This window comes from Desmodus rotundus, chromosome 1, assembly GCF_022682495.2.
Source record: "Desmodus rotundus isolate HL8 chromosome 1, HLdesRot8A.1, whole genome shotgun sequence".
Lineage (NCBI taxonomy): Eukaryota > Metazoa > Chordata > Mammalia > Chiroptera > Phyllostomidae > Desmodus > Desmodus rotundus.
The window spans coordinates 110,690,432-110,705,609 of NC_071387.1; the positions used below are offsets into that span (position 1 = coordinate 110,690,432).

The 15,178-nt window shown below is 43.8% G+C and overlaps 1 protein-coding gene across 2 annotated transcripts in view; it reads left to right on the forward strand.

The window, feature by feature from the left end:
• NDE1 (nudE neurodevelopment protein 1) overlaps positions 1–15,178 on the forward strand; it is a 33,530-nt gene that overhangs the window by 493 nt on the left and 17,859 nt on the right. For both annotated transcript variants that reach the window (XM_024571720.3, XM_024571719.3), the window contains exons 2-4: positions 6,985–7,110; positions 8,815–8,968; positions 13,428–13,576. In XM_024571720.3, the coding sequence (XP_024427488.2) occupies positions 7,025–7,110; positions 8,815–8,968; positions 13,428–13,576 (389 nt within the window). In that variant the 5' untranslated portion in view covers positions 6,985–7,024. The remainder of the gene's footprint in view (positions 1–6,984; positions 7,111–8,814; positions 8,969–13,427; positions 13,577–15,178) is intronic.

Genomic DNA, 15,178 nt, shown 5'->3' on the forward strand with positions numbered 1-15,178 from the left:
CAGCCCTGCTACTCTGCCCTACTGTTCCCTCCTACCCGGAACTCCCTTCCGTGACCCCCCTAGACTCTTTTCCCACCCCGTTTTCTGCCCTCCTCAAACTCCGCCACCCCCTTTCCTTCTGCTGTCCCAATCATCCTGTCATCCCTCTTAGCACTTCTTGCCCTCTTCCCCACCCTGATTTCACCCTCATTGCAGGCCTCTTTCCAAATACCTCTTTCCTTCTTCCTCCACCTCCCTCCCTTTGGGAACTTATTTGGAACCGTCTCCTTCCCTCCGCGTTTCTCAGGTCTCTGCTGCAGGGCGGTTCAGATTTCCCCTGACAGCACTTTGGGGACGGATTGGATACAGGATGAAAACGCTTATTCTACAGCTTGAATGCAGTGGCTGGGCTTACGTATCTCTGTGAGGTCCTGGGAAACTCCACTAGCCCCATGACACTGCTTTTGGGGAAGCTGCATTATCTTCTCCAGTCGTCTCAGGTTCTCTGCCTCCTGAGGGGCTGAACTTCCCTCACTTCTTTGTCCGAGGGTTTGTACCAGCATGTGCCTTTTCTATTGTACTTGTAGCCCGAGGACCCTTTTTAACAAGAAATGGCCTTTGTAGCCTGCGCTGGGCAGATACTTGTGTTTTCTGTGCTATTTTTGTCTGTGTATTCTGGGATAGGATGGAATTTTAGGACATGGGTAGGATGCTTTGAAGAGGGATTGAATCCCAGTGACTCCCAGAGACACTTGTTACCTGATATCACCCAAACACACACACACTGATAATCAGTTTTGAAACTTAAATCTTTCCTCTAAGTGTGTCTTTTGTGTAGGCTTAAATCCAGATGATCTGATTCTATGCCCTTAGTGTCTCAAGGGCCTCTGGTTGGTATATTTTCTACCATTTTTGGATAAGTATCTTCTTTTGCCTTAGAACATGTGAGCCCGAGAATTTACACTTCCTTTCGTCACAAGATAATTTCCTAGCACGAACACATCGGTGTATGGAAAGTTGGTGTTAGCCGCTAGTGCCGTTTGCACCCAGTGCTGATGTTAGGTGCTTTGTATCTGCCCCTCCTAGCTGTGCCTGGCATTCGATAGGTGTCCAGAAATATTGGAAAAGGGATGGAGGAGAGGGAAACTTTCCCTGGCATTTTGGTTCTGTAGAATAAAATTACCCCAGAACAATAGCTATTCTGTATTTTTGCCTGGGTTAAAATGTCAAGAGCAACATATGCTTACTGTAAAAATCAACGTATATAGTAGTGTGTCAGGTGCAAGTTCTCATCTTAGTGCCGGCTTTACCTGCATTCTGGTACATCTTCCCCGACCCTTTGTATGCAAAGAGGGAGATAGATTTGTAAATAAAAATAGTGTCCTTAACATAAACATTCTTCCATTTTAGTACATATAATTTTTTTAACAACTGCGTAGTTTTCCAATCAGCCCTCTGTTGACAGCTTCTCCTGTTTCCACATCTGTGAATGGTGTATAGCCTTGCGTGTTTGTCCTTGCATGCCTGTTTTTTAAGCTGATCGTTATAGACTTTGAAAGCACTAAGACAGAAGCTAGACTTGCTGATTCCTGACTGATCTTGCCCCAGTGATGTCACTTCTGCAAAGTGCAAAGCCTGCTTCATAACATAGAAGCTGTTGGAGCACGTGCTGGCATTTGGCACCTTTCTCTCCCTTCCTTTCCCTTCAGCTCTTCCATTTGTTTTGATTGGGAAGGGATTGGCCCAAGGTTGGGGTGGAGAGGACGGTGAGGTAACTCCTGATGGCTTATAGGTGTGTAATGCATCCTGACCAGCATGCCCCAGCTTTCTTCACTCACAGGGGAGCCAAGAGAGATTGCTGTGTTTTTTCTAGTTTTGAAATCAAAGGCATTTGTTTCGAGTGTGTTTTCAGACTTTTCTGTTAAGTTTAGTCATGCAAAACATGCTAAAAAAACATACAGTGAAACACATTTTTGTAGGAATAGTAGATCTAAGTTACAGAAAATAGATACTTTTCAAATCGCTTGTCCCAGTTGGTTCTTTCTTGCATGTTGTAGCACATACAGTTGAGGTACCCATTGGATTTGTCCATGATGCTAGGGCACAATGACGTAATAGTGTATTGAGCACACAAGTTAAGAGATTGAATGCCTGTAGCACAGATGAAATAAATGCATGCAGTATCCGTTTTTAAGACAGTGGGTACAAAGTTGTATATACTGTTAACAAGAGTTAACATCTGCCTGTCACAGTGTCTTTTAAAAGACTGTGGGCCAAATGAAGAAATGAATTTGACTTCTAATCAGTCTGTTTGCAACCCCAGGGAGACCTTGAGCTTGAATTTAAAGACAACCCCCTGCACCCCGCCCTTGCACTGGGTCTAGTTTGCCTCTGCTGTTCACTTGCACCAAAGGAGATGCCCAAGATACAGCGTTTCTGCTCCAGCTTCTTCTAAGAATCCAAGTGATTGTCTTGCTTACTCTTAGAGTTGAATGGCTTGAAAGGGACTAAGTTGTTTGAAGCTGACTTGTTAAATGCCCAGCACACAGCAAATAGAAGGGGATGATAAAATTCAGTAGATAATGCTGGGAGAAGGGAAACTTTGCAAGTCATCTTACCTGCTTTCTGTAAAGAATAATTCACATTAGAACTTTCTGAGACATTTTCATATGGCAAAGGAAACTTATATTTTTAAGACTGCCTTTTCAAAACATAGTGAAGTTCAGCTATTACTTCTTCTCTCTTAGCATGTAGTATATATTTTTCTCCTCCCTAAGGATTGTTTTTAAAATGCATGGCATTTGGTTGAAATGCCAGGCCTGTGGTTTTTGCCCTTTAGTTGAAGGAGTCAGAGATTGTACAAGCTGTGACATAAGCTCAGGTCTCTGCGTAGTTTCTCCCCAGAACCTGAAGTCCAAATCCCAGATCCTCCCTATCAGCATGGTTATAATTAGAGCCCCTCCCACAATGGAAGGGCCTCCTAAAACATCACAAATTCATTTCTTTCCTGAGGGTTCAGTTTTAAGGCTCGCTGGCCATGGTAACTGTTTTAAGAAGCCCTTTTTAAAAACTCATCTGTCATAAGAGTGCAGGTTGAAGGTTATTAAACTCCAGTAACTACATCAGATACTCTTTACCATGTAAAAATGGGGAGTAGGAGTGGTTTCAAACATGGTAGCCTTTCCTCCAACTCCTTCCCATTAAGCAGATGGCACTCAGGTGCTGAGGGAGAGGCTTTCCCCATCCTGATAAGCATCATAGGGTTTACAGATGTAAATTATAAACTAACCTTCGGAGGGCCTCTTGCTTCTTGCCTTTCCTTAATGTCATATTTCCTTCTAGCTAGTGGCCAATCTCTGTCTTCCGTATGTGCATTCATTCCACGGCATGTATTTATTTATTTATTTATTTTACTGTGAAACTCTAAAATCATGTTTATTCACCAATTCACAGAAAGTGTCATAATGACCACCAGCATGAATCAGTTTGTAGGCATTTACAAGCCAAGGCTGAAAATAAATATCTGTCTGTGTTGAATAGCATTTAACAAATTACTTGGAAACAGCAAGAACCTTAATTGTTAGAAATTTAAAGTTTGTGATTCCAACATGGATAAGATCACAGTCATGGGAAGAAGCCCAGCAGAGTCCCGTGATGGGTCTGAGTTCTTCCTAGATTTTTATATACATACAGATGCTCAGCGCCCCTCACTCTGTGTCAGCCCGAATTAGACAGGGAGCTCATTAGGTGGGGGCGGGTGCTGGAAGTGTAAGGAGGGGAGAGGGCATTTTCTCTGGTCTGCTGCAACTGGGCAGCCTCATTCATGGAGCAAGGTGACAATGTGCTCTCCTGAAATTGGATTCAACATTCTACAAATACATACAGTCCTTCCAACAAGATAGTCCACAGCATTTATTAAATGCCTGTTAGATGCCAGACATTATTCTAGGGATGGGGGATATGAAAGACAGAGAAGGTCCCTGTATTCAACAACTGACATTCCAATGAGGGAAGATAAACAAAAACAAAACATATAAAGTGATAAAATTGGAGTTAATGTGATAGTGAAGAGCTGAACTGGGTATTTGCCGGTATTCAAATAAGGTCTCTCTGGGGAAGGCATTTAGCTGAGATCTGAATGGCAAGATGGAAACCTGCTGAGAAGAGATCTGAAGGAAAAGCATTCCAGGCAGAGAGAACAGCAAGTGCAAAGGCCCTGAGGTAGGGTGAGCTTGGTGTGTTCAAGGAACAGAAAGAAGGTGGTGTAGCCTGGGCATAAGAAAGTGGAGGGGTAGGAGGGTGGGAAATGTTTAAAGAAGTGACAGGGACTGGTTATGTTGAACCTTGAACATGATCTTTTTCCTAACAGCAGGAAAAGTCATTGCACATTCATTGTTCCTAGTTCCTCACTTTCTCACCCTACTGTACTCAGACTTCCTTCCGTGCCACACATTTGTCCTTAATAAGATCATTAGTGGCCACACAGTGCTCAGTTCATAGAGTTGCATGGGCTCTGTGCTCTGGACACTATAGATGTTGGTTTGGTGACTGCATATTAGCTGTGATCTGCACTCACGAGACCTTATGGCCTGAGCAGGGAGCACCATACCCAGGTTTACCCTTTCCCGCCACCATCTTAATTACTGTTATTTACTGTGGGTACTCTATTCTATTTATTTTCAGCAAACATGATCTGTCACTTCATATATTAATTAGAACTCTCTTGTGACAGAAATCCAACCCTAACTGGTACAGTTAAGAAAGGGAGTAAATTATCTCTCATAATCATAAATCAGGGACAGCTGGATCTGGGTGCTCAGACAATATCATCAGGACCCAGTCTCTACCTCATGGTCCCACTTTCCAATGTTTTGGCCTCTTTCTCAGGCTGTCTCCTCTCATGATAGATGAGGACTGGCACTCTGGGCTTACCTCCTGCTATCTAGCAAATCCTAGCGGGAAAAGGGAGTTCATGTCTTTCTTTTTCCCCCAGCTTTGTGGGTATAATTGACGTATGGCATTGTGTAAGTTTAAGAAGTACCACGTGATGATTTTATGTATGTATCAATGTATATTGCAAAATGATTATTACGGTAAGGTTAGTTAACACTTCTAAAGAGTTCGGTTTTTGATAGCTCTTAAAAAGACCTGGTTCTGGACACTTACTGGCTTAGCTTGAGTTAGGCCCAGTTATTGTTGGCTCAGCTTGAGTTAAGTCCACACCTGCGCCAATGATTTGTTCAGCTTGCGTGAGGCTGATCCCCGTCATTGGCTCAGCATTGGTTAGGCCCATCTCGGAGCCAGTTACTGATGCTGGAGGCAGGAGTAGTCATGTGCCTTCTCCCAGATACAGAAGATGATGTCAAGTTCCTCTGAACCACATGGGGTGAGTGTAGGGTCAGTTCTCCCAAGGGAATATTGGAGTGCTGTTTCAGAAAGATGGAAGAAGGAATTCTGACCTGGGGAAAAAATCAATAATTGACAGTTTCCTCTACCATTTGGCTTTTCTGCTTAGATAAGTTTTCACAGAAACTGTTCTCTAGAAGAGGGTAGGTGGGAGGGCAAGGGCATGCTTTCTCCGAATTAGGAAAGGGAGAGAAATTAGGAGAGAGAGAAGATGCACATCCAAGTAGTAGCAAATGCAGAGTTAGCAGGAACTGCTGTGCTCGAGTATAGGTATTGTTCAACTCTGCCCGGGATCCAGAAGTTGGTGATTGCGTCCGTGTCATCACTCACATATTTAGCTGAATGGTTTTTACATTTAGCCCAAAATACAGCTTGTTGGTTCTGTCTTGCAAAGTGAGGGGTGTGTTCATTCTTTTGTCCCCAAGGGGACACACAGCAGACTGTAAGCTCCCATGAAGGAAGGAAGGGACCTTGGAGACATCTAATTTGGTTTCCTGATGGCCTTTTGACAGGCTCAGAGCCTTAAATAAATTCAGAAAATAAACTATTACATCCAGAGGCTCTCTCAGCAGGGAGTCTATAAACTGACAACTGTTTATAGAATATGTAATATAGGATAGAATATGTTTCCTAACCTCTGCTCTGGATGTCTTAAAGTCCTCAAAGCCAAGGCCCTATCTCCCACTCCCTTCTAGCTACTGTCAAATTTGTCTCCTTTTCTTCTCACACCCAGTTCTCCAAAATCCCGTGGACTTTCTCTTCCTCACCTCCTACATGTTCCTCCACCCAGTTTATTCCTCCTCTCTCCTCCACTGTGTTGAAACTATTCTTGCTCACATTACCAGTGACCAACATTTTGCTAAGTCTGGTGGATATTTTCCAATCCTTATCTTACCACCTTCTCTGTTTCATGGATACTGTAGAATGTTCCCCTTTCCCCTTTGAAACCATCTACTCCAGGACAGCTCACTCTTCCTGATTCTAATTTCTCTCTGTTTCTCCTCTCCGATTCCCATTTCTTTCCTTGCCCCCCTTTCAAATACTGGCATTCCTCAGAGTTCCATAAATAGTCCTCATTAGATCCTCCAGTGGTTCTGTCACAAGAGAAAGGGAAGCACCAGCTACAAACTCATGACTCTTAAATTTGTATTGTTAGCCCAGACTTTACCTGAGTTTCAGTTCAGTGTCACATCTAGATGTGTCATGGGCATATCAGACTAATAATGTCCCAAACTTGGGTCATTATCCCCTTGCCCTGAAGATTTCCCTTCTGATGTTCTGCATTTCTGCATCTCTGGTGATGGGGACAGTGTTGGCACCCTGTTGCCTAAGCTAGAACCCCAAGAAATGTCCTCACCTCCATCTTTTCCTTGTTTCCCCTCCTCCCAGTGTGGTAAGTCACCAAATCCTGACAGTTTTATTCCTCCGTGGAATGAAACATGCAGGTGGGCTGTATCTTGTCTTGGTTTAGTTTTAGTGTTTTGGCAATGTTTTATCATTTAATCCAATATAAAGTTCAGGAATCCCGCCCTCCCCCCCCCCCCACAATAATGCTCAGCTATTTAACCAGAATAATAATTTTAAAACTTTCTTTCCTAGACACTATGCCACAAGAAGAGTGACCTTTTCTCCTGTTTTCATGATGGAGGACTCTGGGAAGACTTTTGGCTCTGAGGAAGAAGATGCTAGCTATTGGAAAGATCTGGCAATGACCTACAAGCAAAGGTCAGTTCACCAAAGTTCACCCTGCTTTTTCTTCCCGTAATGGTAGCCGCAGTCATTTTGCGGGGTGGGGTGGGGCATATTATGTGAGAAGCACTGTGAAGGCTTAGCACATATTATCTCAGTTAAATCTCAAAACTTCCCCATGAAACAACGATTATCAACGCATTTTACAAATGAGGAAACGGAGCCTCAGTGAAGACCAGTAACTTGCCAGGTCACACAGCCAGTAAGATGCAGAGCTAGAATTTAACTCCAAAGCCTGTGGTCCTAAGCAAACTACTACTTCCCATCTTATTTTGTGGCAGGGTTTTATCAGTTCCCGGATGCCATATCGAGTCAGTGCTTTGTGTGTGAGGAAGGGACTCCCTGTGCCCAGCAAAATGGGTTGTTGCTGATTGTAAAATCTGAAACCAGTGTTTCAGTGCCCATATCTGGGAGTTGTGTGTGTGTATGTGTTCAGCACTGTTTCTTTTATCTCTCATGGACTCCTACTAATCTCTTGTGGAAGTCTTATTCCAGTCCATCAAATTTCTTTGTTCTTAGTTTGACTTAATGTTAAACTCAGGCTGGTGTTAAAAAAAATGTCCCTTGTATTTTAAGGATTGAGAAGCTAGAACTGGGTATTTGGGATGGGGTAGGGACACTTTATGCGTGTCTTACGTGCCACTGAGTTGGTTCCAGCTCCTGGCAACTCTGTTTGTGAGTGATGTCCACCATGTCCTGTCTTCAGCAAACCTACTCAGCTCCTATAGATTCAAGCCTGTGGCTTCTTGTATGGAGTCAGTCCATCTCATGCTTGGCCTTCCTCTTTTCCTGCTGCCTTCTATTGTTCCCAGGGTTATTGTCTTTTCCAAAGAATCCCGTTTCTCGTGATGTGTCTAAAGTAGCTTCAGTTTTGTCATTTTTGCCTCCATTGATGTTTCAGGCTTAATCTGCTCTAGGACCCACCTGATAGTCTTTCTGGTGGTCCAGAGTATCTGTTAGCTCTCCTCCAACACCATATTTTGCATGAATCAATTTTTTTTACTATCGACCTCCTTCACTGTCCAACTTCCACATCTGTACATAGTATCAATAATTGGGAATACAAAAGTGTGGATGATCTTAGCCTTAGAATCTGATGATACATCTTTGCTCTGGTGACCTTCCCTCATTCTTCTGAGTGTCAGCCTTATCTCGATTTCTTGGCTGCAGTCTCCATTTGAATTGATGACTAAACCAAGGTAAGCAAAATCTTTAGCAAATTTGATGTCTTTATTGTCCATGTTAAAGTTGTATATTCTGTTCTATAGGCATGATTTTTATCTTCTTTATGGACACATTATAATGGTGTGATTAGTGACATTTGTGTTATGTCCCACTTCTACTTTGTATGTGAAGAGGATACACAATCCAAAGTATATGTACTACATGTTGGGCTCAAAAATATATGTTGAATGAATGAATGAAGAGTGAATTGATTAAGAAATGTCTCTGGCTCCAGGCATTCCTGGGTTCAGGTCCAAGCTCTGTTTCTGACTTCCTATGTGACCTTGAGACAAGTCACTCATCTTGTCTAAACCTCATCTTTTCATTTGTAACCTGAGGATAATGATAGTTTCTGCCTTAAAAGGTAGTTGAATAAAGCACTGATCCACGTATAAGGCTTAGCAGCATGTAAGTGCTTTGTATATTCTTATTTGACATCTGGGAATTCTGCTGTAGGGCAGAGAATACGCAAGAGGAGCTCCGAGAGTTCCAGGAGGGGAGCCGAGAATATGAAGCTGAACTGGAGACACAGCTACAACAAATTGAAACCCGGAACAGGGACCTCCTGTCAGAAAATAACCGCCTTCGCATGGAGCTAGAAACCATCAAGGTGAGGGGGCGAGAGGAAATGCACTCAGGTAGCGATAGGCTTCTAGTGTGGTGTGTGTGACTGGGAAAGGGAGCCCTGCAGAGTGGGGGGCCGTGCCCTGGGCTCACTCCCACCTCCAGGCCTACTGGGTGGATGTGGTAGTGGAACTCTTTATGCCTCAGGAGCTCTGTGAGAAGCAGATCACACACATGTCCCCAGAGCCATTCTTGGGTTGTCTATAATAACCTAAAAGGCATGTGAAAAGTAAACAGTTTTAGAGTATGGAGTGTTCCTAGAATTGTTGATCATTATATTATAAGGTCCAGGGTTATGCTGTCCAGTATAGTAGCCTCTAGGCACAAGTGGCTATTGACATTTAAATTAATTAAAATAAAATAAGTAAAAACTCAATTCTGCAATTATACTGGCTACATTTCAAGTGCTCGGTAGCCACATGTCTGTAGTGGGTCTCATTATTGGACAGAGAGGCTGTAGAATATTTCCGTCATAACAGAAAGTTCTGTTGGACAGTGCCAGCAGGTTCCTCAACCTGGGCACGATTGACCTTTGAGGCCAGGTAATTCTTCATTGTGAGGGCTGAGTTTTGCATTGTAGGATGCTTAGCAGAATCCCTGGTCTCCACCCACTCGATGCCAGTAGCAGCCCTTCCCCCGGGTGCAACAGCCAAAAATACCTCCAGAGATGGCTAAGTATCTGGAGAAGCACTGCTCTAAAAGGGTAAAGATGGCCTTTTTGGATCTTCTGTAGGGCTTAGCACATGACCACTGAGTGTAACCCTGTTCCCTAGAGACTGGCTGCCCGCCCTCGCTGCCAGGCAGATCACCTCACCAGCTTCATGAACACCAGATGGCCTGAACCCACCCCCCACCCTGAGATTCCTGTTCTCATTAAGTCTGGGTGGGGCCCCAGCATGTCTGCATAGCTTTTCATTTACCGTATTTTTTCAGACCATAAGACACACTTTCCCCACAAATTTGGGAGGAAAATGGGTATATCTTATAGTCCGAATGTAGCTTACCTGGCTTGCTATAGGATTTCTGCTTTAAAGGATGTTATTAAATATTTTACCACATTTTTTGCTTCAAAATTTTTTTCCTATTTTCCTCCTCTAAAACTAGGTGCATCTCATGTTCTGAAAAATATGATATCTCTCTTTTTAATAAAGCTCCCATGTAAATTTTGATGAGCTGCCTTGGGGAAGTGCCCAGGCCCCGCAGTGTGGGCCAGGTCTGGGTGTGATGGAAAGAGATGTGCCACTGGCCCTCTGGAAGCTTCTTGGGGAAGACAAACCTAACCCAAGGAAGCACTTAGGGAAAAGATGCTCAGTTATGTGTGACAGACCACGAGATCCTCCAGAGAGAGAAAGGTCCACATGGGTTGGAAACAGCTTCATGGAACCACTGGGGAGGGACTTGAGCTGGTGTTTGAAGGTGGGGTGGGCGGGGGACACGGGGTGTAGAGCTAGCAGCTTGGTGCCCAGGATTGATGAAGAATTCATCTGGACCTGCCACGGACACGGACAAGAAAGAGCGTCAAGTGGACCTTGAGTCCTGGCTTTACTGATACATGGGAAGAAGTGAGACCAAAAAATGGATTGGGGATTGAGAGATGGGGAGGGACAGAGGAAAGACCCCAAAGACCTTGGAAGCTGAGGAGTAGAGGTCAAGCCTTTATGTTGTAGACCACAGAGCCCACAGTGGCTCTCTGCAGATCAGTCTGGCCCATAGCTGCCGTTGGCTTTGCCTTTAGTGGTTTTTATTCAACATTTTATCATGAAGGTTTTCAAGCACACAGCAGGTTGAAAGCATTTTCCAGTGAACACCTGTATATCAACTACCCAAGCTCTCCCAGTAACCTTTGCCATACTTTTTATTACGTATCTATGCATCCATCAGTCTCTTATGATTTGATGCATTCCAGAGTGAATTGCATGTATATAGACACTGCCTGGTAAATAGTTCAACGTGCTATTAGTAACTAGAGTTGGGGGTTTGTTTTCAGTGTATTCTTTTGATAGTAAAATTTCTATCTTTAATATCAACATTCGAAGTTGTAAGGCTGTAAAAATCTGGAATTCCGATTTCCTTTGAGCATTGGCAGATCTGGCCACACAAGGCCTTCATTCTTCCATAGCAGCAGAAAGCCGAGCAGTGGTTGCTTAGACAGAGCAAGCATTCTCCAGTTCACCCCGTCCCTACTACTGTGCCCCCCCTCCAGCACTGAGAGATAAGTGTCACCTTCTCTATTCCTACACCTGGCCCACTTCACTCATTTTGTTAACAGCCTGACCCCTGCAGGCTTAGTATTTGATCCCTGCCATAGACATCGAGAACTTTAGTTCTTAAATTTAAGAGGACTCAGGGATGGCAAGCTATAGAAGAAAGATCAGTGGTATGGCCAGTAATTTAGAAAGGGAAGGGGGCCCTCCATGGATGCTGAATAAATATCAAGCTATTACTAACTAAGTAACGGCTTCAAAACTGAGCCTTTGAACCTGTAGAAGACCTCCATTCTAACCATGTGACAGATCCATGAGACTCAGAGTATCGAACAAGGAAAGAAATAAAAATACCCAGAGTGCCACCAGCCCCTATTTGTCACCTAAGAGAAATGTATTCAACTGAATAAGCCTCTTGACAACTGGCTTATTCATCCCAAGTTGAATAAAAAAGCCTGTAAGGGATCAGACAGAGCATCTATTGATGCCTCCATCAGCTGACAGCTCATTATAATTAGCCCCAAATGAAAGCACAACATGTCAGCAACAGCTTTTCATGTTCACAAGTTCAAAGGACATCCTTTGAATCATGCTGGTGGAAAAGCCCGTTAACTGCGCCTTCTGAGAACCTGAGTTTGAATTTAGGTTAATAACCTAGGATCCTGCACCCTCCTGTTTTATCTGGAGATGCACTCCTAAAGGGTATGAGGCCATCAGAGCCATGTGTGGGAATTGGCTGTGCCCGGGCCTGGTCTGCCCCTGCTTGCCTCAGTGGGGACGCTTCTGCTCACAGCCAGGAAGTGGAGTATCAGAGGGGACACAGCAGGCTGAGCATGTGGAATGCCCTCGGTGTCCTCACCTTGAAAATCTGGTCGTTCTGTGGGCGTTGCCCTTCACACTGACTGTCCATGCCTCTCTGACCTAGACACCATTACATCATTCTAGCAACAGCTTTGTTTACTCAACTGGGTAAAGAAAAGGAAGGAGTCGGCCTGTTTTTCTTAACTTTCTAATTAGACTTTGGGCCTTTCCTGTGGGAAGTGGGTGTTTTCTTTCATGCGTGTGGATGAAGGAAATATAGTAAGGGTGTTTGGTGAAGATGGGGAGAGGGAGAGGGAGAGAAGGGATGAAAAAGGGAGGGAGATTGACACCTGTATCACCTGGACTGAAGTGGCAAGGGCAGTTTATCTTAGTTGTTTTTTCTTCTAAGAGAACAATCCCAAGTGGCCCAGGTTGGATCTTGGCTCAGTTATTTGCTACCAGTTGACTTTGGGCTAATTAAATAACTGAGCCTCAGTCCCTACATCTCTGAACAGGGCATTAAATGAGGCAATGTAATTAGCCTACTTCACCCAGGGGCTGCCACGCAGTAAATGATAAATGTTAACTGTTAGATCTTGGAAAGCACTAAGCTTCCTTTCATAATTTATAACAGGTTTTTTTTCCTTTTTGTTCTTTTCCTCCCTCCCTCCCTTCCTCCCTTCCTTCCTCCCAGAGGTCCAGAAGTTCTTCTAACTCCCCCATGCTGCAGGGGGAGTGTTCTGGATCACACAGTCAGAACAATTGTCAGACTAAGTACATGATGTCCTGCTCTTATTGTGTGGCACATGCAGCCAAAGTCATTGTGATCCCTGATGTTCTCTTTGTGATCCAGGGATGTCATGTGACATGGAATCATATTGCCCTCATGGACGAGGCTTGGAGAGGTTTATGTGGCTTTCTGTGGCTGTGGACACCTTGAGCAAAGTGATTGCTTTGAAGATAGTTGGGTACTTCTTGACACCAGAGGCTACAAGGACCAGGTTTGGGAGGAGGCAAGGTACAAGATGCTCAGGGGGCTGGGAGGCAGGAAGCACTCCGGACGTGAGAGCCCCATTTTGCCCTCCTCTGTCATGTGCTTAAGAGTCCACATCTGTGGAGAAAAGGTTCTGTGGACTGCAGTTAAGTGTGTACCCTGGCTGTGGCAGGAGGGTGGGAGATGAAGGCTGAAGCTTCTTTAGTGAGTGTGATGGGAGGACTGGTCCCATGAAGACCCTGTGATAACAGATAACCCCCCTAAAGAAGTCAGGATGCTGGCAGGCTGTGGAGAGTGGGGGGAATGGAAGCTCAGTGTCTAAAAAACACATGTCCGCTACAACACGAGTGCCTTCAGTGTTTTAAGGAGATGACAGGGAAGGGAGAGATAACCAGAGCTTATCAGAAGTCTAAAATTGTTCACTCACTGTTGATTTTGTCATTCAGGAGAAGTTTGAGGCACAGCATTCCGAAGGCTACCGGCAGATCTCAGCCTTAGAGGATGACCTAGCCCAGACAAAGGCAATTAAAGATCAGCTGCAGAAATACATCCGAGAGCTGGAGCAAGCAAATGATGACTTGGAGAGAGCGAAACGGTACGTCAGGATGGAGAAAACAGGTCTTGGAGCCTTTTGTTGCTGCCTTTTGCCTCTAACACCCTGGGACCCAGGCACTGCGTTGAGGATAGAGAATCCTGCAGTGAGTGAAACCGAGCCAATGCCCTTATGGATCTTACAGCCTCACAGGCAAATAAGCACAACTTAACTACAGCAGTAAGTCCAGGATGTCACAGGGGCAAGTGACAGGATATCTTAATTTGGCCATTGGTGAGAGTGTGTCTGGCAAGGCTTCCCAAAGGAAATGCCATAGACACGAAGAAGGAGGGGTGCATAGGCGATATTCAGGGGAAGAGTGGGAGGTGAGAATGTTGCAGGAAGAAGGACAAGCATGTGCTACATAAATAAGATGCTAAGGTAAAAAGGAAAGAAGCGTGTTCAAAAACAGTACTTCTTAAATTGATATTCTGTTATTTAGCAGAACACTAACAGTAGTACCTAACATTTATTGAATAACTATGCAGAGCCAGGTGCTTTTTTGTTTAAGAAAACATTTAAAATTTTTTTGATAAAAATTACATACAGTGGTGTGCACAAATGTTAAGTGCGTGCTTCCAGCAGTTTGGACACATGCGCATATTCACGTAACTCACACCTATTAAGACATGGAACCTTTGCATTGCCCCCGCAGTTTGTTGCATTTTTTGGTGGATTTTTTAGGGCTCACAATGTACATGCTGAACTTTTTGGTTTACTTAGTTAATAATCGTATCACTTCAGGTAAAATGCAACAACCTTGCAACCTTATAGTTTCATTTACCTTCTTCAACCTTTATGCTGTAGTTGTAATAGCTATTATTACGTTTACAAATGCTGTGGATTCTGCAACATGTTGTGATTTTTGCTTTAAAAAGCCAAGTGTATTTCAAAGAAATAAAGAATGTAAAAAGATAGCCTTTTATATTTATCTCCATGTTTACTGTTTCTGGTTTACTCCTTTCTGAGGATCTCAGTTTCCCTCTAGTATCATTTCCCTTCCGCTCGGAGAACTTCCCTTAGGATTCTTGTAGTGCACGTCTGCTGACAGAGAGTTCTCCTGGTTTGAGTTTATCTGAAAATGTTTTCACTTGCCTTCATTAAAAAAATTTTTTAATATTTTTATTTATTGATTTTAGAGAGGAAAGGAGAAAGAGAGAGAAACATTAATTTGCTGTTCCGCTTACTTATGCATTCATTGGTTGCTTTTTGTATGCACCCTGACTGGGGATTGAACCTGCAACCTTGGTGTATTGGGACAACACTCTAACCAACTGAGCTACTTGGCCAGGGCTAAAATTCTTTTAAATAGACTTTTTTTTTTTTAAAGCAGTTTTAGGTTCATAGCAATATTGAGGGAAAAGTACAGAGAATTTCCATATATACTCTGTTCCCACACATGTACAAACTTCCCACTGTGGACATCCCCACCAGAACAGCACAATCAGTGAACCTACACTGACACATCATTGTCACCCAGGGTCCACACTTTACATTGGGTTCACGTATGGTGGTGGACATTCTGTGGGTTTGAACAAGTGTATGATGACGTGTTTCTGTCACTGTGGTATCATATAGACTAGTTTGTTTCGCTGCCCTAGAAAT